At 67.6% G+C, this 22,042-nt stretch overlaps 1 protein-coding gene across 1 annotated transcript; it reads right to left on the minus strand.

Annotated features, from left to right (window-relative positions):
- Positions 1 to 1,774: 1,774 nt before the first annotated feature.
- Positions 1,775 to 21,308, minus strand: LOC125327688. The gene is given in 38 exon segments (XM_048307475.1): positions 1,775 to 2,084; positions 2,266 to 2,406; positions 2,605 to 2,688; positions 2,902 to 2,997; positions 3,150 to 3,293; positions 3,377 to 3,748; positions 3,835 to 4,143; positions 4,219 to 4,605; positions 4,749 to 5,063; positions 5,137 to 5,442; positions 5,516 to 5,833; positions 5,922 to 6,242; positions 7,081 to 7,223; positions 7,964 to 8,178; positions 9,629 to 9,711; positions 9,893 to 10,033; positions 10,269 to 10,352; positions 10,566 to 10,661; positions 10,814 to 10,957; positions 11,041 to 11,412; positions 11,499 to 11,807; positions 11,883 to 12,269; positions 12,413 to 12,727; positions 12,801 to 13,106; positions 13,180 to 13,497; positions 13,586 to 14,288; positions 15,237 to 15,441; positions 15,625 to 15,839; positions 17,290 to 17,372; positions 17,554 to 17,694; positions 17,930 to 18,013; positions 18,227 to 18,322; positions 18,461 to 19,468; positions 19,544 to 20,021; positions 20,024 to 20,388; positions 20,462 to 20,767; positions 20,841 to 21,158; positions 21,247 to 21,308. Coding segments are annotated over 37 exon segments (9,720 nt in total). The 5' UTR covers positions 21,055 to 21,158; positions 21,247 to 21,308; the 3' UTR covers positions 1,775 to 1,968.
- Positions 21,309 to 22,042: the final 734 nt, after the last annotated feature.

Genomic DNA, 22,042 nt, shown 5'->3' on the forward strand with positions numbered 1-22,042 from the left:
CCCTGCCCCGTCCCTCCGCGCTGCCGGGCACTGCGGCACCGGGCAGTGGCCCGGACCTGCTCCGCTGAGAGACGCACGCACGGCACGGAGCCCAAAGCGGGGCCGGTGGGTGCGGGCACCCGAAGCGGAGGGCGGTGTGCGGCTGGGTGGCTGCAGCCCCGGGCAGAGGGGACAGGAGCTCTCCGGGCCCACGGATACCTCTGGGGACCCTTGGACGGCTCTGAGGGTCTTTCCCGAGACTTCCCGTTGGGCTGCGGTATTCCCGCCTCTCCAGCCCCTGCTGCTGCGAGGACCTCAGCCACTGCTGCGCCCTTCCCACCTGGGGCAGCTCACCGAGCCGAGGCCAAAGCGCTCCTTCCCTGTTTCCCTCGGCCCCACAGGCTGGGCAGCTGCCGGCTGTCGGGCGCCTGCTGTGCCCAGCCCTGGCCGCGCGGCTGCTGCAGGGGCCCCGTCTCACCTGCCTGGACCTGAGGGACAACGAGCTGGGAGCCCACGGCATCCTGCAGCTCTGCCAGCAGCTGCGGCATCCCGCCTGCCCGCTGCGGAGCCTGGGGTGAGGGCCCTGCCATGGCCAAGCCCAGCAATCTCCCTGTGCCCTTCCCCTTTAGCCCACCGTGCCCAGGGATGCATCTGTGCTTCCAGTTCCTGCCCCACGTCCCCGAGGCATGGCTGATGTACCCGGGATGGAGGTGCCAGCCCCGGAGTGAGGTCCCAGCCCTGGAACACAGTATCCAGACAGTTTGTGTTTTGTATTGCTTTTGCATGGCCTGCTTTCTGGGAGCGGGGGGCCCACAGAGGACGCTCCTTTGAGAAGCTCCTGCAAGTTTTCACCATGTCCGGCAGAGCCAATGGCTGATGGCTCTGAAGATGGACATGCTACTGGCCAAAACTGGGCCAATGAGAGAGCTTGGTAACACCTCTGTGATGACATATTTAAGAAGAAATTCAAAGTCACACAGTTTTGCCTTCTAGTCAGAGAAGAGGAGGTGGTGAGAACATGTGAGGAAAGCAACATGGGACACCACGGTCAGTGGAGAAGGAGGGGCAGGAGGTGCTCCAGGTGCCGGAGCCGAGGTGCCTCTGCAGGCCGTGGTGCCGACCATGGTGAAGCAGCTGTGCCCCTGCAGCCCATGGGGATCCACGGGGGATGCAGAGATCCACCTGCAGCCCCTGGGGGAGATGGTGCCCGTGGCAGAGCAGGTGGATGCCTGGAGGAGGCTGTGTTCCAGTGGAACACCCGGTGGGGAGAGAGGGCCCCGCTTCCAGGTGGAGCAGCCTGTCCTTGGGGCCCTGCACCCCGTGCAAGAGACCCACGGCGCAGCAGTTTAGGGAGGGCTGTGTGCCCGTGGGAGGGACTCACGCTGCAGCAGGGGCGGGGTGGCTGCTGCTGCTGCTGCTGCTGAGAGTGGACCCGCGTGGGAGAGGTTCGTGGAGAACTGTCTCCTGTGGGAGGGACCCCACAGGCTCACAGGGGAAGGAAGGACTCCTCTCCCGGAGCAGCAGAAGAAAATCTCGGTGCTGAAATGACCAAACCCCCATGCCCTGTCTCCCTGCGCTGTCGTGGGGAAGGAGGGAGGGGCTGGGGGAAGAAAAGGTGTGTTTGAGGGTTTATTTTACTTCTCATTATCCTCCTCTGATTCTGTTAGCAATACATTCACTTTGTAACTTTAACTTAAGCCTGTTTTGCCCTTGAAGTGTTTTTTCCCTCTCTCCTCTGCCCAGCTGAGGCAGGGGAGGGTGAGCAAGCAACTCCTCTGGGTGCCTGGCGTCACGCCAGCGTCAAACCACGAGAGTCTTTAATAAGAGGAAAAGGGAAATTCAGACAGAAATCCAGGAAAATCCCTACACAGGAGCTGTTTTCCTGCACTGCTGCACAGGGAGGGGTGACCTCTGTGGGCAGGGCCACCCCTTCCTGGGGACAGGGCCCCAGCACAGCGCCACACACGTGTCCCCAGGGCTGCGGCATCCTCATGGCGACGGCCCCAGGGCGCTGCTGCCGACATCATCATAGTCTGTGTGCACCGGCGGCTGTTCCGAGGGGGTCCTGGTGGCTCCTGGGGCACTCGGAGGGGAGTAGATCCCACCTTGGGGACAGCACAGAAGGGTGCAGGGGGCAGACGGCTCCGCGTCCCCCCGGACAGGCCCCACCTGGGGTCTGGCTGCAGCACCCATGGATCTGCAGCCGGATCCCTGCCCACCCCCACAGCCAAAGCCTGCCATGCAGTGCCTCTGCAGAGGGGACAGGGCAGCTGTGAGCCCTCTTACCTGTGGGGAGGACACAGATCCACCTCCTCTGTGCCACGCCCTCGGAGATGTCCCCAGTGCTGGGAGCAGGGGGCTCCTGTGGCACACCCAGGGCATCGTCGTAGCCATCCGGGGTTCCGTGCTCGGGCCGGGCAGGGGGCTCTGGGACAGGCACAGGGTCCATGGCAGTGACCCAGCGGCCCTGGCTCTGCCATGCTCAACGGCCTTGCCACCGGGGATGTGCTAGTGGCCACGCTTGCTACACACTAACAAGAGGGGGACTTGTCCCCTCAGCTCCCCTGCCCGAGTGTGTGCCATGTCCCCAGCACTCCCCACTGGCTTCCTGCCCTGTGGCCCTACCTGGGCTTGCCTCGGTGTCACTCCCCTCCACGCTGTCGCCGGTGTAATAGGGCAGCTTCTTCACCGACCCCTCTGACAGGGAACCTGCAGGGGAGAAACAGGGACTTGGGCGTGGCCTCAAGCGGCACCGAGGGTGACGCAACCTCACACCACACAGCGGGGCTGCCGTGGGACCGAGGAACACCCCCAGCACCTGGCAAGGAGCCACTGCTGGGCCACCGAAACCCTGAGCTGCCATGGGGCTGTGGGGCAGAGCCCCCTCTCCGGGCAGAGCTGGGGCACAGGGACTGCACCCACCCGGGCGACTGGGCACCTCCTGGTACTCCGGCATCGCGGTGTAGTCCAGCTCCTCGTAGACAGCGTTGGAGACGGCATCTGCAGCTCTGCCAGGGCCTGGAACGAGACGCAGCGTTTACCTGGGGCCCTGGCCAGGTGGGTGGGTGGCAGCGGGAGCAGCCCTGCCCACCTTCTGAGCCGTTCCGCAGCGCGGGAGCCCCGGAACCCCCAAACCGGGTCTGTGCCAGCCCCCACCCGCCAGGACCCACCTCGGCGCCAGGCGCGGGCACGGCACAGCAGCACGGCCAGGGCGCCCAGGGCCACGCACAGCAGCGTCCCCAGCACCACGCACAGGACAGTTGGCACAGGCACAGTCCCCGCGGTCACCGCTGCGGCTGTGCTGCCACGGACACCTGTGTGGGGACACGGGCAAGAAGTGAGCGGAGCGCGATCCCAGCCATCCCGGCCTTGGGGGTGCTGGCACGGGCACAGCTACCTGTGCTCGTGGCACCGTCGGGATGCGGGGTAGTGTCCGTCTCAGCGATGCCATCACTGTCCCCATCACAAGCCACGTGGGCGTCCCCGCCTGGGCCGCAGCTCTGCAGATTCCAGGGTGCCGAGGGGCACCCCCAGAGCGAGCGGGCCCCGTCCTCACAGCCCACCCAGGCCAGCCAGGCGGGGGCCGGCTGCTGGGCGGGGACGGCCGACAGCCAGCCCCGGGGCCCACAGCCCAGCTGTTGGCAGACGGTGTTGGCGGTGCCGGGGCTGGTGCCGTCGGCGCACACGCGGCCCCACGTGCCGTTGTGGGACACCTCCAGGAACCCGCGGCAGCGCCCGCGGCCGCCCGCCAGCCGCACGGAGAGCTGCTCTGCAAGGGGTGCAGGGCGGTCACGGCACGGCCAGCAACCCCCCGGGGGCTCTGCTGGACCCCGATCTGGGGTGCCCGGCACTGACCTGAGCAGACGGCCCCTGCCCCGCCGCCACGCCCGCACTCGCGCCCTTCCGAACGCCCGCATTCCCAGAGAGACTCCTCGCTCCCGGAGCAGTCGGGGATGTACGGCCACAGCGGCCCCGGGCCAGCACCGAAGCGCGCCGAGCTCGGTGCCTCCAGCGCCGTGCCACAGCCCAGCTCCCGGCAGACAACGGCGGCGTCCCGCAGCTCCCAGCCTTCCTGGCAGACGGCGCTCCACGTGCCACCGGAATAGACCTCCACGCGCCCGGCGCAGCGCCCAGAGCTCCCCACCAGCCTCACCCGCCGGCTGCCTGCGGCCACCGAAACACCGGGATGGGGTGGCTGCCTGGGCCACCGCCACCTCCAGCCCTTCTCGGGACACCCACCTGAGCAGACGATGACCATCCCCTCAGGGCTGCTGGTTGGTGCAGGGCCCATCCCTGAGACATCGTCCGTGTTCTCCACTACATCATCCATCTTCTCATGGCGGCTGCTGGTCAGTGCAGAACCCACGTCCAAAATGTCCATCTCTTCAGTCATGATGTCCATCTCGCTGGGGCTGCTGCTCACGACAGTGGCCGTACCCAAGGAGGTGTTAACGTCCTTGGGAACGCCACAGCCCAGCACTGCGCAAACCATGTGGACATCCCATGACTTCCACTGCTCCACAGGCACACGGCGCCATGCCGGGCTGGTTATGGTCTCCTCCAGCCGCCCATCGCAAAAGCTCTGACCCTCCACCAGCCGCAGGGACTCGACGAAGCCACCAACACCTGCAAAATCACCAGCAGAAGCATGGGGCTGTGGCACCTGGCTCAGACCATGCTTCACTCCAAAACATCCCTGCATCCTCTGCTCCCAATTCTTAGGGGGTCCCAATAGCCCTTAAAGCACCTCCCGCAGGTGCCGTACACACCTGAGCAGTTGACGGCAGCGGCGTTTCCGGGGGCACAGGGGGGCTTCCCCAGCACGGCCACGGGGCACTCGCCCGGGTGCCGCTCGCTCCCGCTGCAGCCGAAGGCGTCCGGCCGCAGTGGCCCGTCCCCGCTGCCAAAGGAGCCTCCCGGGGGCACGGTGAAGGCGCGGCCGCAGCCCAGGTGGCGGCACAGGACGTGCGCATCGGCCAGCTCCCACTCGCTGGCGCACACGGAGCCCCACGTCCCCCTCACTGCCACCTCCACCCGCCCGGTGCATCCCGAGCTGCTGTTGCCCAGCCGGAAGCCCGTGTAGGCTGTGGCAGAAAGGGCGTTGAGGGGGGCGATGGCGCAGGGAGCCCAACAGCCCCCGGTGTCCCCGGCACTTACGGGAGCAGATGACGCTGGCAGGGCCGGTGCTGCAGCCCTGGCTGTGGGGCCGATGCCGGGCACAGGCGCTGAGGAGGGGCTCGGTGCCATTGCACTGCAAGCCCCCGTCCCAGAGCGGCCCCGATCCTGCCCCAAATCGCTCGCTGCCGGGGATGGAGAGCGCCGCTCCACAGCCCAGCTCCCGGCAAACCACCTGCGCCACCTTCATGTCCACCTGATCCTCGCAGACACCCACCCAGGCCCGGCCCTGACGTACCTCCAGCCGCCCGGCACACGCTCCATCACCTCCGACCAGCCGGGAAAATCCTGAGCGAGCAGTGCAGGATCAGTGTTCGGGGATGTGCATGAAGTGCCACATCCTCCCCAGTCCGGTTCCTACCTTGGCAAGTAACAGCAGTGTCGAAGTTATGGAGGCTGCCATAGGGCCCCCAGCCACGGATCTCGCAGTCCCAGAGAGTGGACTCATTTCCTTTGCAGTCCACCCTGGCCAGATTGATGGGCCCATCCCCTGCACCAAAGCGCTCCAGGGCAGAGTAGGCACCGGCAGCCGAGCCACAGCCCAGATGCTGGCACACCACCTCGGCGTCCTCCATGTCCCAGAAGTCATCTCCCACCGAGCCCCAGCGTCCCCGCAGCTTCACTTCCACCCTCCCGGCGCAGGGACTGCCGCCGCCCGCCAGCCTCAGCTCCACGGCATCTGCACCGGGACACCGGCACGGCTCAGCCCTGCTGGGGATGCTCAAGCACAACGTGGCAGCCTTGGCACCGCCAGCGCGTCCCCTCACCTCTGCAGGTCACCCCCACATCCGACTCGTGGCCGCAGAAGTGCTGTCCCCACCCGAAGTGCGGACAGTCCTCCAGCGCCTCCTCGGTGCCACGGCAGAAGAAGGGCTGGAGCCAGATGCGCCCGGTGCCCTGCCCGAATGGGGCGTACGTGGACGCCTTGGCCACCCGGCCACAGCCCAGCTGCCGGCACACCACGATGGCCCAACGGGCTTCCCAGTCGAAGTCGAAGACGCAGACGGAGCCCCACTCCCCGCCGTGCTTCACCTCCACGCGCCCGGCACAGCGCCCGCCGCCGCCCACCAGACGCAGCTCCCCGGAGCCTGCGGCACGGAGGCTGCTGAGCCGGGCCCGCCACCGCCGCGGGCCCCGCTCCCGCCGCCCGGCGCTCACCCGCACACAGCTGCGCGCACACCAGCAGCCCCAGCGCCGCCATCGGCCCCATGGCCCCGGCGCCGAGCCCCGCGCAGCCAGGGGATGTCTGGGCAGCGCCCGAGCCAACGGAGGCAGCAGCAGCACCAGGGCACCCTTTATCAGGGCCTCATCTCCCGGCTGCGGGGCCGCGGCCTCCAATAACCTGCTCCGTGCCCAAATATGAGGCTCGCCTCCGCTTCTGGCGTCACACAGCCCGCCACAGTGGGCTGCCACCCGGATGTCCCCGGGGGGAGACAGCCCCCCCACAGCACCTGGCCTGCGGGGGCCCTTCCTCTACCCCCCCGTGCCTCCAACTCCGCTGCTGGAGCCTGCCCACAGCCATCCTGACTGATGGGGACACGCTGCACCCCAAATCCCACCAAAAGCCGCGCTGCGACCACCCTCAGCCCCGGCACCTGCAAAGCCCAAAGCCCCCATCCTTGGGGTGCTCCCCGCCCGCCGTGCCCGCAGCCCCCGCGGGGGTGGCAGCTGCCGGCTCCCCGGTCCCTCGCGGCGGCGCTGGCACATGGCGCTGCTGCCGCAGCTGCGGCCCCGCGCTCGCCTCGCCGCCAGCGCAGGAAGGAGGCGGTCACCCCCCGGCGGCTCCCGGCGTCGCCATCGACCGCACGCGGCTCCTGACACCTGCGCTGCCACCGAGAACGCCGCGGCTCCGCGCTGCCCCTGCCCCGCCGCCCCGGCCCCCGGCAGCTCGGCAGCCGCGCGCTTCAGGAAACTTCCCCGTCTCACCATTCACCAGGCTCTGCCAGCACGCTCCCAGCGCAGGAATCCACTCTCGCTGCTGGCGCCGCCGCCCCTTCACAGCCGCGGCTCCAGTGACCCGCGCTGGCCCCGCTGCCTCCCCAAACACACACTCCCACACCCAGACCTCGCTTCCTCACCGCTTCCACCCCAGCTTTCCCATGGCACAGTCGCAGCTGTCTCCCTCGATAAATCCACTTCCTGCAGGCGCAGCAACACAGAAACAGCCCGAGCTGGTGCCTCCAGAGAGGGACCCTGAGATTTGACCCCCCTCCCGTCACAAGCACACCAAAGTCCACACTGAAGTCTCTCTTCCTCCTCATCTTCGTCTCCAGCTGTGTCTCTCAGTGTCCCTCACCTGGCCGGGGCCACGGTTTCCCGGCCCCTTCGCTATGCAAAGTTCCGGCACTTCCCACACACAGCAAACCGAGCAGCTGGAACAGCAGCTGCTCCCCATCCACCTGCACCCCAGGAATCCCTCACCAGCAGAACGTCCCGCGGTCCCTCGCTGCGCGGCGGCAGCGGCAGGGAGGAGCTGCCCTGCCCCGTCCCTCCGCGCTGCCGGGCACTGCGGCACCGGGCAGTGGCCCGGACCTGCTCCGCTGAGAGACGCACGCACGGCACGGAGCCCAAAGCGGGGCCGGTGGGTGCGGGCACCCGAAGCGGAGGGCGGTGTGCGGCTGGGTGGCTGCAGCCCCGGGCAGAGGGGACAGGAGCTCTCCGGGCCCACGGATACCTCTGGGGACCCTTGGACGGCTCTGAGGGTCTTTCCCGAGACTTCCCGTTGGGCTGCGGTATTCCCGCCTCGCCAGCCCCTGCTGCTGCGAGGACCTCAGCCACTGCTGCGCCCTTCCCACCTGGGGCAGCTCACCGAGCCGAGGCCAAAGCGCTCCTTCCCTGTTTCCCTCGGCCCCACAGGCTGGGCAGCTGCCGGCTGTCGGGCGCCTGCTGTGCCCAGCCCTGGCCGCGCGGCTGCTGCAGGGGCCCCGTCTCACCTGCCTGGACCTGAGGGACAACGAGCTGGGAGCCCACGGCATCCTGCAGCTCTGCCAGCAGCTGCGGCATCCCGCCTGCCCGCTGCGGAGCCTGGGGTGAGGGCCCTGCCATGGCCAAGCCCAGCAATCTCCCTGTGCCCTTCCCCTTTAGCCCACCGTGCCCAGGGATGCATCTGTGCTTCCAATTCCTGCCCCACGTCCCCGAGGCATGGCTGATGTACCCGGGATGGAGGTGCCAGCCCCGGAGTGAGGTCCCAGCCCTGGAACACAGTATCCAGACAGTTTGTGTTTTGTATTGCTTTTGCATGGCCTGCTTTCTGGGAGCGGGGGGCCCACAGAGGACGCTCCTTTGAGAAGCTCCTGCAAGTTTTCACCATGTCCGGCAGAGCCAATGGCTGATGGCTCTGAAGATGGACATGCTACTGGCCAAAACTGGGCCAATGAGAGAGCTTGGTAACACCTCTGTGATGACATATTTAAGAAGAAATTCAAAGTCACACAGTTTTGCCTTCTAGTCAGAGAAGAGGAGGTGGTGAGAACATGTGAGGAAAGCAACATGGGACACCACGGTCAGTGGAGAAGGAGGGGCAGGAGGTGCTCCAGGTGCCGGAGCCGAGGTGCCTCTGCAGGCCGTGGTGCCGACCATGGTGAAGCAGCTGTGCCCCTGCAGCCCATGGGGATCCACGGGGGATGCAGAGATCCACCTGCAGCCCCTGGGGGAGATGGTGCCCGTGGCAGAGCAGGTGGATGCCTGGAGGAGGCTGTGTTCCAGTGGAATACCCGGTGGGGAGAGAGGGCCCCGCTTCCAGGTGGAGCAGCCTGTCCTTGGGGCCCTGCACCCCGTGCAAGAGACCCACGGCGCAGCAGTTTAGGGAGGGCTGTGTGCCCGTGGGAGGGACTCACGCTGCAGCAGGGGCGGGGTGGCTGCTGCTGCTGCTGCTGAGAGTGGACCCGCGTGGGAGAGGTTCGTGGAGAACTGTCTCCTGTGGGAGGGACCCCACAGGCTCACAGGGGAAGGAAGGACTCCTCTCCCGGAGCAGCAGAAGAAAATCTCGGTGCTGAAATGACCAAACCCCCATGCCCTGTCTCCCTGCGCTGTCGGGGGGAAGGAGGGAGGGGCTGGGGGAAGAAAAGGTGTGTTTGAGGGTTTATTTTACTTCTCATTATCCTCCTCTGATTCTGTTAGCAATACATTCACTTTGTAACTTTAACTTAAGCCTGTTTTGCCCTTGAAGTGTTTTTTCCCTCTCTCCTCTGCCCAGCTGAGGCAGGGGAGGGTGAGCAAGCAACTCCTCTGGGTGCCTGGCGTCACGCCAGCGTCAAACCAAGAGAGTCTTTAATAAGAGGAAAAGGGAAATTCAGACAGAAATCCAGGAAAATCCCTACACAGGAGCTGTTTTCCTGCACTGCTGCACAGGGAGGGGTGACCTCTGTGGGCAGGGCCACCCCTTCCTGGGGACAGGGCCCCAGCACAGCGCCACACACGTGTCCCCAGGGCTGCGGCATCCTCATGGCGACGGCCCCAGGGCGCTGCTGCCGACATCATCATAGTCTGTGTGCACCGGCGGCTGTTCCGAGGGGGTCCTGGTGGCTCCTGGGGCACTCGGAGGGGAGTAGATCCCACCTTGGGGACAGCACAGAAGGGTGCAGGGGGCAGACGGCTCCGCGTCCTCCCGGACAGACCCCACCTGGGGTCTGGCTGCAGCACCCATGGATCTGCAGCCGGATCCCTGCCCACCCCCACAGCCAAAGCCTGCCATGCAGTGCCTCTGCAGAGGGGACAGGGCAGCTGTGAGCCCTCTTACCTGTGGGGAGGACACAGATCCACCTCCTCTGTGCCACGCCCTCGGAGATGTCCCCAGTGCTGGGAGCAGGGGGCTCCTGTGGCACACCCAGGGCATCGTCGTAGCCATCCGGGGTTCCGTGCTCGGGCCGGGCAGGGGGCTCTGGGACAGGCACAGGGTCCATGGCAGTGACCCAGCGGCCCTGGCAGGGGTCTGGCTCTGCCATGCTCAACGGCCTTGCCAGCACACGGGATGTGCTGGTGGCGCTCGGGTCCCACAGGGAAAGGCCATGCTCGCTACACACTAACAAGAGGGGGACTTGTCCCCTCAGCTCCCCTGCCCGAGTGTGTGCCATGTCCCCAGCACTCCCCCCTGGCTTCCTGCCCTGTGGCCCTACCTGGGCTTGCCTCCGTGTCACTCCCCTCCACGCTGTCGCCGGTGTAATAGGGCAGCTTCTTCACCGACCCCTCTGACAGGGAACCTGCAGGGGAGAAACAGGGACTTGGGCGTGGCCTCAAGCGGCACCGAGGGTGACGCAACCTCACACCACACAGCGGGGCTGCCGTGGGACCAAGGGACACCCCCAGCCCCTGGCGAGGAGCCACTGCTGGGCCACCAGGACCCTGAGCTGCCATGGGGCTGTGGGGCAGAGCCCCCTCTCCGGGCAGAGCTGGGGCACAGGGACTGCACCCACCCGGGCGACTGGGCACCTCCTGGTACTCCGGCATCGCGGTGTAGTCCAGCTCCTCGTAGACAGCGTTGGAGACGGCATCTGCAGCTCTGCCAGGGCCTGGAACGAGACGCAGCGTTTACCTGGGGCCCTGGCCAGGTGGGTGGGTGGCAGCGGGAGCAGCCCTGCCCACCTTCTGAGCCGTTCCGCAGCGCGGGAGCCCCAGAACCCCCAAACCGGGTCTGTGCCAGCCCCCACCCGCCAGGACCCACCTCGGCGCCAGGCGCGGGCACGGCACAGCAGCACGGCCAGGGCGCCCAGGGCCACGCACAGCAGCGTCCCCAGCACCACGCACAGGACAGTTGGCACAGGCACAGTCCCCGCGGTCACCGCTGCGGCTGTGCTGCCACGGACACCTGTGTGGGGACACGGGCAAGAAGTGAGCGGAGCGCGATCCCAGCCATCCCGGCCTTGGGGGTGCTGGCACGGGCACAGCTACCTGTGCTCGTGGCACCGTCGGGATGCGGGGTAGTGTCCGTCTCAGCGATGCCATCACTGTCCCCATCACAAGCCACGTGGGCGTCCCCGCCTGGGCCGCAGCTCTGCAGATTCCAGGGTGCCGAGGGGCACCCCCAGAGCGAGCGGGCCCCGTCCTCACAGCCCACCCAGGCCAGCCAGGCGGGGGCCGGCTGCTGGGCGGGGACGGCCGACAGCCAGCCCCGGGGCCCACAGCCCAGCTGTTGGCAGACGGTGTTGGCGGTGCCGGGGCTGGTGCCGTTGGCGCACACGCGGCCCCAGGTGCCGTTGTGGGACACCTCCAGGAACCCGCGGCAGCGCCCGCGGCCGCCCGCCAGCCGCACGGAGAGCTGCTCTGCAAGGGGTGCAGGGCGGTCACGGCACGGCCAGCAACCCCCCGGGGGCTCTGCTGGACCCCGATCTGGGGTGCCCGGCACTGACCTGAGCAGACGGCCCCTGCCCCGCCGCCACGCCCGCACTCGCGCCCTTCCGAACGCCCGCATTCCCAGAGAGACTCCTCGCTCCCGGAGCAGTCGGGGATGTACGGCCACAGCGGCCCCGGGCCGGCACCGAAGCGCGCCGAGCTCGGTGCCTCCAGCGCCGTGCCACAGCCCAGCTCCCGGCAGACAACGGCGGCGTCCCGCAGCTCCCAGCCTTCCTGGCAGACGGCGCTCCACGTGCCACCGGAATAGACCTCCACACGCCCGGCGCAGCGCCCAGAGCTCCCCACCAGCCTCACCCGCCGGCTGCCTGCGGCCACCGAAACACCGGGATGGGGTGGCTGCCTGGGCCACCGCCACCTCCAGCCCTTCTCGAGACACCCACCTGAGCAGACGATGACCATCCCCTCAGGGCTGCTGGTTGGTGCAGGGCCCATCCCTGAGACATCGTCCGTGTTCTCCACTACATCATCCATCTTCTCATGGCGGCTGCTGGTCAGTGCAGAACCCACGTCCAAAATGTCCATCTCTTCAGTCATGATGTCCATCTCGCTGGGGCTGCTGCTCACGACAGTGGCCGTACCCAAGGAGGTGTTAACGTCCTTGGGAACGCCACAGCCCAGCACTGCGCAAACCATGTGGACATCCCATGACTTCCACTGCTCCACAGGCACACGGTGCCATGCCGGGCTGGTTATGGTCTCCTCCAGCCGCCCATCGCAAAAGCTCTGACCCTCTACCAGCCGCAGGGACTCGACGAAGCCACCAACACCTGCAAAATCACCAGCAGAAGCATGGGGCTGTGGCACCTGGCTCAGACCATGCTTCACTCCAAAACATCCCTGCATCCTCTGCTCCCAATTCTTGGGGGGGCCAAAAAGCCCTTCATGCACCTCCCGCAGGTGCCGTACACACCTGAGCAGTTGACGGCAGCGGCGTTTCCGGGGGCACAGGGGGGCTTCCCCAGCACGGCCACGGGGCACTCGCCCAGGTGCCGCTCGCTCCCGCTGCAGCCGAAGGCGCCCGGCCGCAGTGGCCCGTCCCCGCTGCCAAAGGAGCCTCCCGGGGGCACGGTGAAGGCGCGGCCGCAGCCCAGGTGGCGGCACAGGACGTGCGCATCGGCCAGCTCCCACTCGCTGGCGCACACGGAGCCCCATGTCCCCCTCACTGCCACCTCCACCCGCCCGGTGCATCCCGAGCTGCTGTTGCCCAGCCGGAAGCCCGTGTAGGCTGTGGCAGAAAGGGCGTTGAGGGGGGCGATGGCGCAGGGAGCCCAACAGCCCCCGGTGTCCCCGGCACTTACGGGAGCAGATGACGCTGGCAGGGCCGGTGCTGCAGCCCTGGCTGTGGGGCCGATGCCGGGCACAGGCGCTGAGGAGGGGCTCGGTGCCATTGCACTGCAAGCCCCCGTCCCAGAGCGGCCCCGATCCTGCCCCAAATCGCTCGCTGCCGGGGATGGAGAGCGCCGCTCCACAGCCCAGCTCCCGGCAAACCACCTGCGCCACCTTCATGTCCACCTGATCCTCGCAGACACCCACCCAGGCCCGGCCCTGACGTACCTCCAGCCGCCCGGCACACGCTCCATCACCTCCGACCAGCCGGGAAAATCCTGCGCGAGCAGTGCAGGATCAGTGTTCGGGGATGTGCATGAAGTGCCACATCCTCCCCAGTCCGGTTCCTACCTTGGCAAGTAACAGCAGTGTCCCAATCATGGTCGAAATAATAGGGACCCCAGCCACGGATCCCGCAGTCCCAGAGAGTGGACTCATTTCCTTTGCATTCCACCCTGGCCAGATTGATGGGCCCATCCCCTGCACCAAAGATCTCGAAGGCAGAGTAGGCACCGGCAGCCGAGCCACAGCCCAGATGCTGGCACACAACCTCGGCGTCCTCCATGTCCCAGAAGTCATCTGCCACCGAGCCCCAGCGTCCCCGCAGCTTCACTTCCACCCTCCCGGCGCAGGGACTGCCGCCGCCCGCCAGCCTCAGCTCCACGGCATCTGCACCGGGACACCGGCACGGCTCAGCCCTGCCGGGGATGCTCAAGCACAACGTGGCAGCCCCGGCACTGCCAGCGCGTCCCCTCACCTCTGCAGGTCACCCCCACATCCGACTCGTGGCCGCAGAAGTGCTGGCCCCACCCGAAGTGCGGACACTTCTCCAGCGCCTCCTCGGTGCCGCGGCAGTAGGGCTGGAGCCAGATGCGCCCGGTGCCCTGCCCGAACGGGGCGTACGTGGACGCCTTGGCCACCCGGCCACAGCCCAGCTGCCGGCACACCACGATGGCCCAATGGGCTTCCCAGTCGAAGTCGTAGACGCAGACGGAGCCCCACTCCCCGCCATGCTTCACCTCCACGCGCCCGGCACAGCGCCCGCCGCCGCCCACCAGACGCAGCTCCCCGGAGCCTGCGGCACGGAGGCTGCTGAGCCGGGCCCGCCACCGCCGCGGGCCCCGCTCCCGCCGCCCGGCGCTCACCCGCACACAGCTGCGCGCACACCAGCAGCCCCAGCGCCGCCATCGGCCCCATGGCCCCGGCGCCGAGCCCCGCGCAGCCAGGGGATGTCTCGGCAGCGCCCGAGCCAACGGAGGCAGCAGCAGCACCAGGGCACCCTTTATCAGGGCCTCATCTCCCGGCTGCGGGGCCGCGGCCTCCAATAACCTGCTCCGTGCCCAAATATGAGGCTCGCCTCCGCTTCTGGCGTCACACAGCCCGCCACAGTGGGCTGCCACCCGGATGTCCCCGGGGGGAGACAGCCCCCCCACAGCACCTGGCCTGCGGGGGCCCTTCCTCTACCCCCCCGTGCCTCCAACTCCGCTGCTGGAGCCTGCCCACAGCCATCCTGACTGATGGGGACACGCTGCACCCCAAATCCCACCAAAAGCCGCGCTGCGACCACCCTCAGCCCCGGCACCTGCAAAGCCCAAAGCCCCCATCCTTGGGGTGCTCCCCGCCCGCCGTGCCCGCAGCCCCCGCGGGGGTGGCAGCTGCCGGCTCCCCGGTCCCTCGCGGCGGCGCTGGCACATGGCGCTGCTGCCGCAGCTGCGGCCCCGCGCTCGCCTCGCCGCCAGCGCAGGAAGGAGGCGGTCACCCCCCGGCGGCTCCCGGCGTCGCCATCGACCGCACGCGGCTCCTGACACCTGCGCTGCCACCGAGAACGCCGCGGCTCCGCGCTGCCCCTGCCCCGCCGCCCCGGCCCCCGGCAGCTCGGCAGCCGCGCGCTTCAGGAAACTTCCCCGTCTCACCATTCACCAGGCTCTGCCAGCACGCTCCCAGCGCAGGCATCCACTCTCGCTGCTGGCGCCGCCGCCCCTTCACAGCCGTGGCTCCAGTGACCCGCGCTGGCCCCGCTGCCTCCCCAAACACACACTCCCACACCCAGACCTCGCTTCCTCACCGCTTCCACCCCAGCTTTCCCATGGCACAGTCGCAGCTGTCTCCCTCGATAAATCCACTTCCTGCAGGCGCAGCAACACAGAAACAGCCCGAGCTGGTGCCTCCAGAGAGGGACCCTGAGATTTGACCCCCCTCCCGTCACAAGCACTCCAAAGTCCACACTGAAGTCTCTCTTCCTCCTCATCTTCGTCTCCAGCTGTGTCTCTCAGGGTCCCTCACCTGGCCGGGGCCACGGTTTCCCGGCCCCTTCGCTATGCAAAGTTCCGGCACTTCCCACGCACAGCAAACCGAGCAGCTGGAACTGCAGCTGCTCCCCATCCACCTGCACCCCAGGAATCCCTCACCAGCAGAACGTCCCGCGGTCCCTCGCTGCGCGGCGGCAGCGGCAGGGAGGAGCTGCCCTGCCCCGTCCCTCCGCGCTGCCGGGCACTGCGGCACCGGGCACTGGCCCGGACCTGCTCCGCTGAGAGACGCACGCACGGCACGGAGCCCAAAGCGGGGCCGGTGGGTGCGGGCACCCGAAGCGGAGGGCGGTGTGCGGCTGGGTGGCTGCAGCCCCGGGCAGAGGGGACAGGAGCTCTCCGGGTCCACGGATACCTCTGGGGACCCTTGGACGGCTCTGAGGGTCTTTCCCGAGACTTCCCGTTGGGCTGCGGTATTCCCGCCTCGCCAGCCCCTGCTGCTGCGAGGACCTCAGCCACTGCTGCGCCCTTCCCACCTGGGGCAGCTCACCGAGCCGAGGCCAAAGCGCTCCTTCCCTGTTTCCCTCGGCCCCACAGGCTGGGCAGCTGCCGGCTGTCGGGCGCCTGCTGTGCCCAGCCCTGGCCGCGCGGCTGCTGCAGGGGCCCCGTCTCACCTGCCTGGACCTGAGGGACAACGAGCTGGGAGCCCACGGCATCCTGCAGCTCTGCCAGCAGCTGCGGCATCCCGCCTGCCCGCTGCGGAGCCTGGGGTGAGGGCCCTGCCATGGCCAAGCCCAGCAATCTCCCTGTGCCCTTCCCCTTTAGCCCACCGTGCCCAGGGATGCATCTGTGCTTCCAGTTCCTGCCCCACGTCCCCGAGGCATGGCTGATGTACCCGGGATGGAGGTGCCAGCCCCGGAGTGAGGTCCCAGCCCTGGAACACAGTATCCAGACAGTTTGTGTTTTGTATTGCTTTTGCATGGCCTGCTTTCTGGGAGCGGGGGGCCCACAGAGGACGCTCCTTTGAGAAGCTCCTGCAAGTTTTCACCATGTCCGGCAGAGCCAATGGCTGATGGCTCTGAAGATGGACATGCTACTGGCCAAAACTGGGCCAATGAGAGAGCTTGGTAACACCTCTGTGATGACATATTTAAGAAGAAATTCAAAGTCACACAGTTTTGCCTTCTAGTCAGAGAAGAGGAGGTGGTGAGAACATGTGAGGAAAGCAACATGGGACACCACGGTCAGTGGAGAAGGAGGGGCAGGAGGTGCTCCAGGTGCCGGAGCCGAGGTGTCTCTGCAGGCCGTGGTGCCGACCATGGTGAAGCAGCTGTGCCCCTGCAGCCCATGGGGATCCACGGGGGATGCAGAGATCCACCTGCAGCCCCTGGGGGAGATGGTGCCCGTGGCAGAGCAGGTGGATGCCTGGAGGAGGCTGTGTTCCAGTGGAATACCCGGTGGGGAGAGAGGATCCCGCTTCCAGGTGGAGCAGCCTGTCCTTGGGGCCCTGCACCCCGTGCAAGAGACCCACGGCGCAGCAGTTTAGGGAGGGCTGTGTGCCCGTGGGAGGGACTCACGCTGCAGCAGGGGCGGGGTGGCTGCTGCTGCTGCTGCTGAGAGTGGACTCGCGTGGGAGAGGTTCGTGGAGAACTGTCTCCTGTGGGAGGGACCCCACAGGCTCACAGGGGAAGGAAGGACTCCTCTCCCGGAGCAGCAGAAGAAAATCTCGGTGCTGAAATGACCAAACACCCATGCCCTGTCTCCCTGCGCTGTCGTGGGGAAGGAGGGAGGGGGTGGGGGAAGAAAAGGTGTGTTTGAGGGTTTATTTTACTTCTCATTATCCTCCTCTGATTCTGTTAGCAATACATTCACTTTGTAACTTTAACTTAAGCCTGTTTTGCCCTTGAAGTGTTTTTTCCCTCTCTCCTCTGCCCAGCTGAGGCAGGGGAGGGTGAGCAAGCAACTCCTCTGGGTGCCTGGCGTCACGCCAGCGTCAAACCACGAGAGTCTTTAATAAGAGGAAAAGGGAAATTCAGACAGAAATCCAGGAAAATCCCTACACAGGAGCTGTTTTCCTGCACTGCTGCACAGGGAGGGGTGACCTCTGTGGGCAGGGCCACCCCTTCCTGGGGACAGGGCCCCAGCACAGCGCCACACACGTGTCCCCAGGGCTGCGGCATCCTCATGGCGACGGCCCCAGGGCGCTGCTGCCGACATCATCATAGTCTGTGTGCACCGGCGGCTGTTCTGAGGGGGTCCTGGTGGCTCCTGGGGCACTCGGAGGGGAGTAGATCCCACCTTGGGGACAGCACAGAAGGGTGCAGGGGGCAGACGGCTCCCCGTCCCCCCGGACAGACCCCACCTGGGGTCTGGCTGCAGCACCCATGGATCTGCAGCCGGATCCCTGCCCACCCCCACAGCCAAAGCCTGCCATGCAGTGCCTCTGCAGAGGGGACAGGGCAGCTGTGAGCCCTCTTACCTGTGGGGAGGACACAGATCCACCTCCTCTGTGCCACGCCCTCGGACATGTCCCCAGTGCTGGGAGCAGGGGGCTCCTGTGGCACACCCAGGGCATCGTCGTAGCCATACGGGGTTCCATGCTCGGGCCGGGCAGGGGGCTCTGGGACAGGCACAGGGTCCATGGCAGTGACCCAGCGGCCCTGGCAGGGGTCTGGCTCTGCCATGCTCAACGGCCTTGCCAGCACACGGGATGTGCTGGTGGCGCTCGGGTCCCACAGGGAAAGGCCATGCTCGCTACACACTAACAAGAGGGGGACTTGTCCCCTCAGCTCCCCTGCCCGAGTGTGTGCCATGTCCCCAGCACTCCCCACTGGCTTCCTGCCCTGTGGCCCTACCTGGGCTTGCCTCGGTGTCACTCCCCTCCACGCTGTCGCCGGTGTAATAGGGCAGCTTCTTCACCGACCCCTCTGACAGGGAACCTGCAGGGGAGAAACAGGGACTTGGGCGTGGCCTCAAGCGGCACCGAGGGTGACGCAACCTCACACCACACAGCGGGGCTGCCGTGGGACCAAGGGACACCCCCAGCCCCTGGCGAGGAGCCACTGCTGGGCCACCAGGACCCTGAGCTGCCATGGGGCTGTGGGGCAGAGCCCCCTCTCCGGGCAGAGCTGGGGCACAGGGACTGCACCCACCCGGGCGACTGGGCACCTCCTGGTACTCCGGCATCGCGGTGTAGTCCAGCTCCTCGTAGACAGCGTTGGAGACGGCATCTGCAGCTCTGCCAGGGCCTGGAACGAGACGCAGCGTTTACCTGGGGCCCTGGCCAGGTGGGTGGGTGGCAGCGGGGGCAGCCCTGCCCACCTTCTGAGCCGTTCCGCAGCGCGGGAGCCCCGGAACCCCCAAACCGGGTCTGTGCCAGCCCCCACCCGCCAGGACCCACCTCGGCGCCAGGCGCGGGCACGGCACAGCAGCACGGCCAGGGCGCCCAGGGCCACGCACAGCAGCGTCCCCAGCACCACGCACAGGACAGTTGGCACAGGCACAGTCCCCGCGGTCACCGCTGCGGCTCTGCTGCCACGGACACCTGTGTGGGGACACGGGCAAGAAGTGAGCGGAGCGCGATCCCAGCCATCCCGGCCTTGGGGGTGCTGGCACGGGCACAGCTACCTGTGCTCGTGGCACCGTCGGGATGGGGGGTTGTGTCCGTCTCAGCGATGCCATCACTGTCCCCATCACAAGCCACGTGGGCGTCCCCGCCTGGGCCGCAGCTCTGCAGATTCCAGGGTGCCGAGGGGCACCCCCAGAGCGAGCGGGCCCCGTCCTCACAGCCCACCCAGGCCAGCCAGGCGGGGGCCGGCTGCTGGGCGGGGACGGCCGACAGCCAGCCCCGGGGCCCACAGCCCAGCTGTTGGCAGACGGTGTTGGCGGTGCCGGGGCTGGTGCCGTTGGCTCACACGTGGCCCCAGGTGCCGTTGTGGGACACCTCCAGGAACCCGCGGCAGCGCCCGCGGCCGCCCGCCAGCCGCACGGAGAGCTGCTCTGCAAGGGGTGCAGGGCGGTCACGGCACGGCCAGCAACCCCCCGGGGGCTCTGCTGGACCCCGATCCGGGGTGCCCGGCACTGACCTGAGCAGACGGCCCCTGCCCCGCCGCCACGCCCGCACTCGCGCCCTTCCGAACGCCCGCATTCCCAGACAGACTCCTCGCTCCCGGAGCAGGCAGGGATGTACGGCCACAGCGGCCCCGGGCCGGCACCGAAGCGCGCCGAGCTCGGTGCCTCCAGCGCCGTGCCACAGCCCAGCTCCCGGCAGACAACGGCGGCGTCCCGCAGCTCCCAGCCTTCCTGGCAGACGGCGCTCCACGTGCCACCGGAATAGACCTCCACGCGCCCGGCGCAGCGCCCAGAACTCCCCACCAGCCTCACCCGCCGGCTGCCTGCGGCCACCGAAGCACCGGGTTGGGGTGGCTGCCTGGGCCACCGCCACCTCCAGCCCTTCTCGGGACACCCACCTGAGCAGACGATGACCATCCCCTCAGGGCTGCTGGTTGGTGCAGGGCCCATCCCTGAGACATCGTCCATGTTCTCCACTACATCATCCATCTTCTCATGGCGGCTGCTGGTCAGCGCAGAACCCACATCCAAAATGTCCATCTCTTCAGTCATGATGTCCATCTCGCTGGGGCTGCTGCTCACGACAGTGGCCGTACCCAAGGAGGTGTTAACGTCCTTGGGAACGCCACAGCCCAGCACTGCGCAAACCATGTGGACATCCCATGACTTCCACTGCTCCACAGGCACACGGCGCCATGCCGGGCTGGTTATGGTCTCCTCCAGCCGCCCATCGCACAAGTTCTGACCCTCCACCAGCCGCAGGGACTCGACGTAGCCACCAACACCTGCAAAATCACCAGCAGAAGCATGGGGCTGTGGCACCTGGCTCAGACCATGCTTCACTCCAAAACATCCCTGCATCCTCTGCTCCCAATTCTTGGGGGGGCCAAAAAGCCCTTCATGCACCTCCCGCAGGTGCCGTACACACCTGAGCAGTTGACGGCAGCGGCGTTTCCGGGGGCACAGGGGGGCTTCCCCAGCACGGCCACGGGGCACTCGCCCGGGTGCCGCTCGCTCCCGCTGCAGCCGAAGGCGTCCGGCCGCAGTGGCCCGTCCCCGCTGCCAAAGGAGCCTCCCGGGGGCACGGTGAAGGCGCGGCCGCAGCCCAGGTGGCGGCACAGGACGTGCGCATCGGCCAGCTCCCACTCGCTGGCGCACACGGAGCCCCACGTCCCCCTCACTGCCACCTCCACCCGCCCGGTGCATCCCGAGCTGCTGTTGCCCAGCCGGAAGCCCGTGTAGGCTGTGGCAGAAAGGGCGTTGAGGGGGGCGATGGCGCAGGGAGCCCAACAGCCCCCGGTGTCCCCGGCACTTACGGGAGCAGATGACGCTGGCAGGGCCGGTGCTGCAGCCCTGGCTGTGGGGCCGATGCCAGGCACAGGCGCTGAGGAGGGGCTCGGTGCCATTGCACTGCAAGCCCCCGTCCCAGAGCGGCCCCGATCCTGCCCCAAATTGCTCGCTGCCGGGGATGGAGAGCGCCGCTCCACAGCCCAGCTCCCAGCAAACCACCTGCGCCACCTTCATGTCCACCTGATCCTCGCAGACACCCACCCAGGCCCGGCCCTGACGTACCTCCAGCCGCCCGGCACACGCTCCATCACCTCCGACCAGCCGGGAAAATCCTGAGCGAGCAGTGCAGGATCAGTGTTCGGGGATGTGCATGAAGTGCCACATCCTCCCCAGTCCGGTTCCTACCTTGGCAAGTAACAGCAGTGTCCCAATCATGGTCGAAATAATAGGGACCCCAGCCACGGATCTCGCAGTCCCAGAGAGTGGACTCATTTCCTTTGCAGTCCACATTGGCCAGATTGATGGGCCCATTCCCTGCGCCAAAGATCTCGCGGGCAAAGTAGGCACCGGCAGCCGAGCCACAGCCCAGATGCTGGCACACAACCTCGGCGTCCTCCATGTCCCAGAAGTCATCTGCCACCGAGCCCCAGCGTCCCCGAAGCTTCACTTCCACCCTCCCGGCGCAGGGACTGCCGCCGCCCGCCAGCCTCAGCTCCACGGCATCTGCACCGGGACACCGGCACGGCTCAGCCCTGCCGGGGATGCTCAAGCACAACGTGGCAGCCCCGGCACCGCCAGCGCGTCCCCTCACCTCTGCAGGTCACCCCCGCATCCGACTCGTGGCCGCAGAAGTGCTGGCCCCATCCGAAGTGCGGACACTCCTCCAGCGCCTCCTCGGTGCCGCGGCAGAAGGGCTGGAGCCAGATGCGCCCGGTGCCCTGCCCGAACGGGGCGTACGGGGACGCCTTGGCCACCCGGCCACAGCCCAGCTGCCGGCACACCACGATGGCCCAACGGGCTTCCCTGTGGAAGTCGAAGACGCAGACGGAGCCCCACTCCCCGCCGTGCTTCACCTCCACGCGCCCGGCACAGCGCCCGCCGCCGCCCACCAGACGCAGCTCCCCGGAGCCTGCGGCACGGAGGCTGCTGAGCCGGGCCCGCCACCGCCGCGGGCCCCGCTCCCGCCGCCCGGCGCTCACCCGCACACAGCTGCGCGCACACCAGCAGCCCCAGCGCCGCCATTGGCCCCGTGGCCCCGGCGCCGACCCCCGCGCAGCCAGGGGATGTCTCGGCAGCGCCCGAGCCAACGGAGGCAGCAGCAGCACCAGGGCACCCTTTATCAGGGCCTCATCTCCTGGCTGCGGGGCCGCGGCCTCCAATAACCTGCTCCGTGCCCAAATATGAGGCTCGCCTCCGCTTCTGGCGTCACACAGCCCGCCACAGTGGGCTGCCACCCGGATGTCCCCGGGGGGAGACAGCCCCCCCACAGCACCTGGCCTGCGGGGGCCCTTCCTCTACCCCCCCGTGCCTCCAACTCCGCTGCTGGAGCCTGCCCACAGCCATCCTGACTGATGGGGACTCGCTGCACCCCAAATCCCACCAAAAGC

Source organism: Corvus hawaiiensis, chromosome 6, assembly GCF_020740725.1.
Source record: "Corvus hawaiiensis isolate bCorHaw1 chromosome 6, bCorHaw1.pri.cur, whole genome shotgun sequence".
NCBI classification, from domain to species: Eukaryota; Metazoa; Chordata; class Aves; order Passeriformes; family Corvidae; genus Corvus; species Corvus hawaiiensis.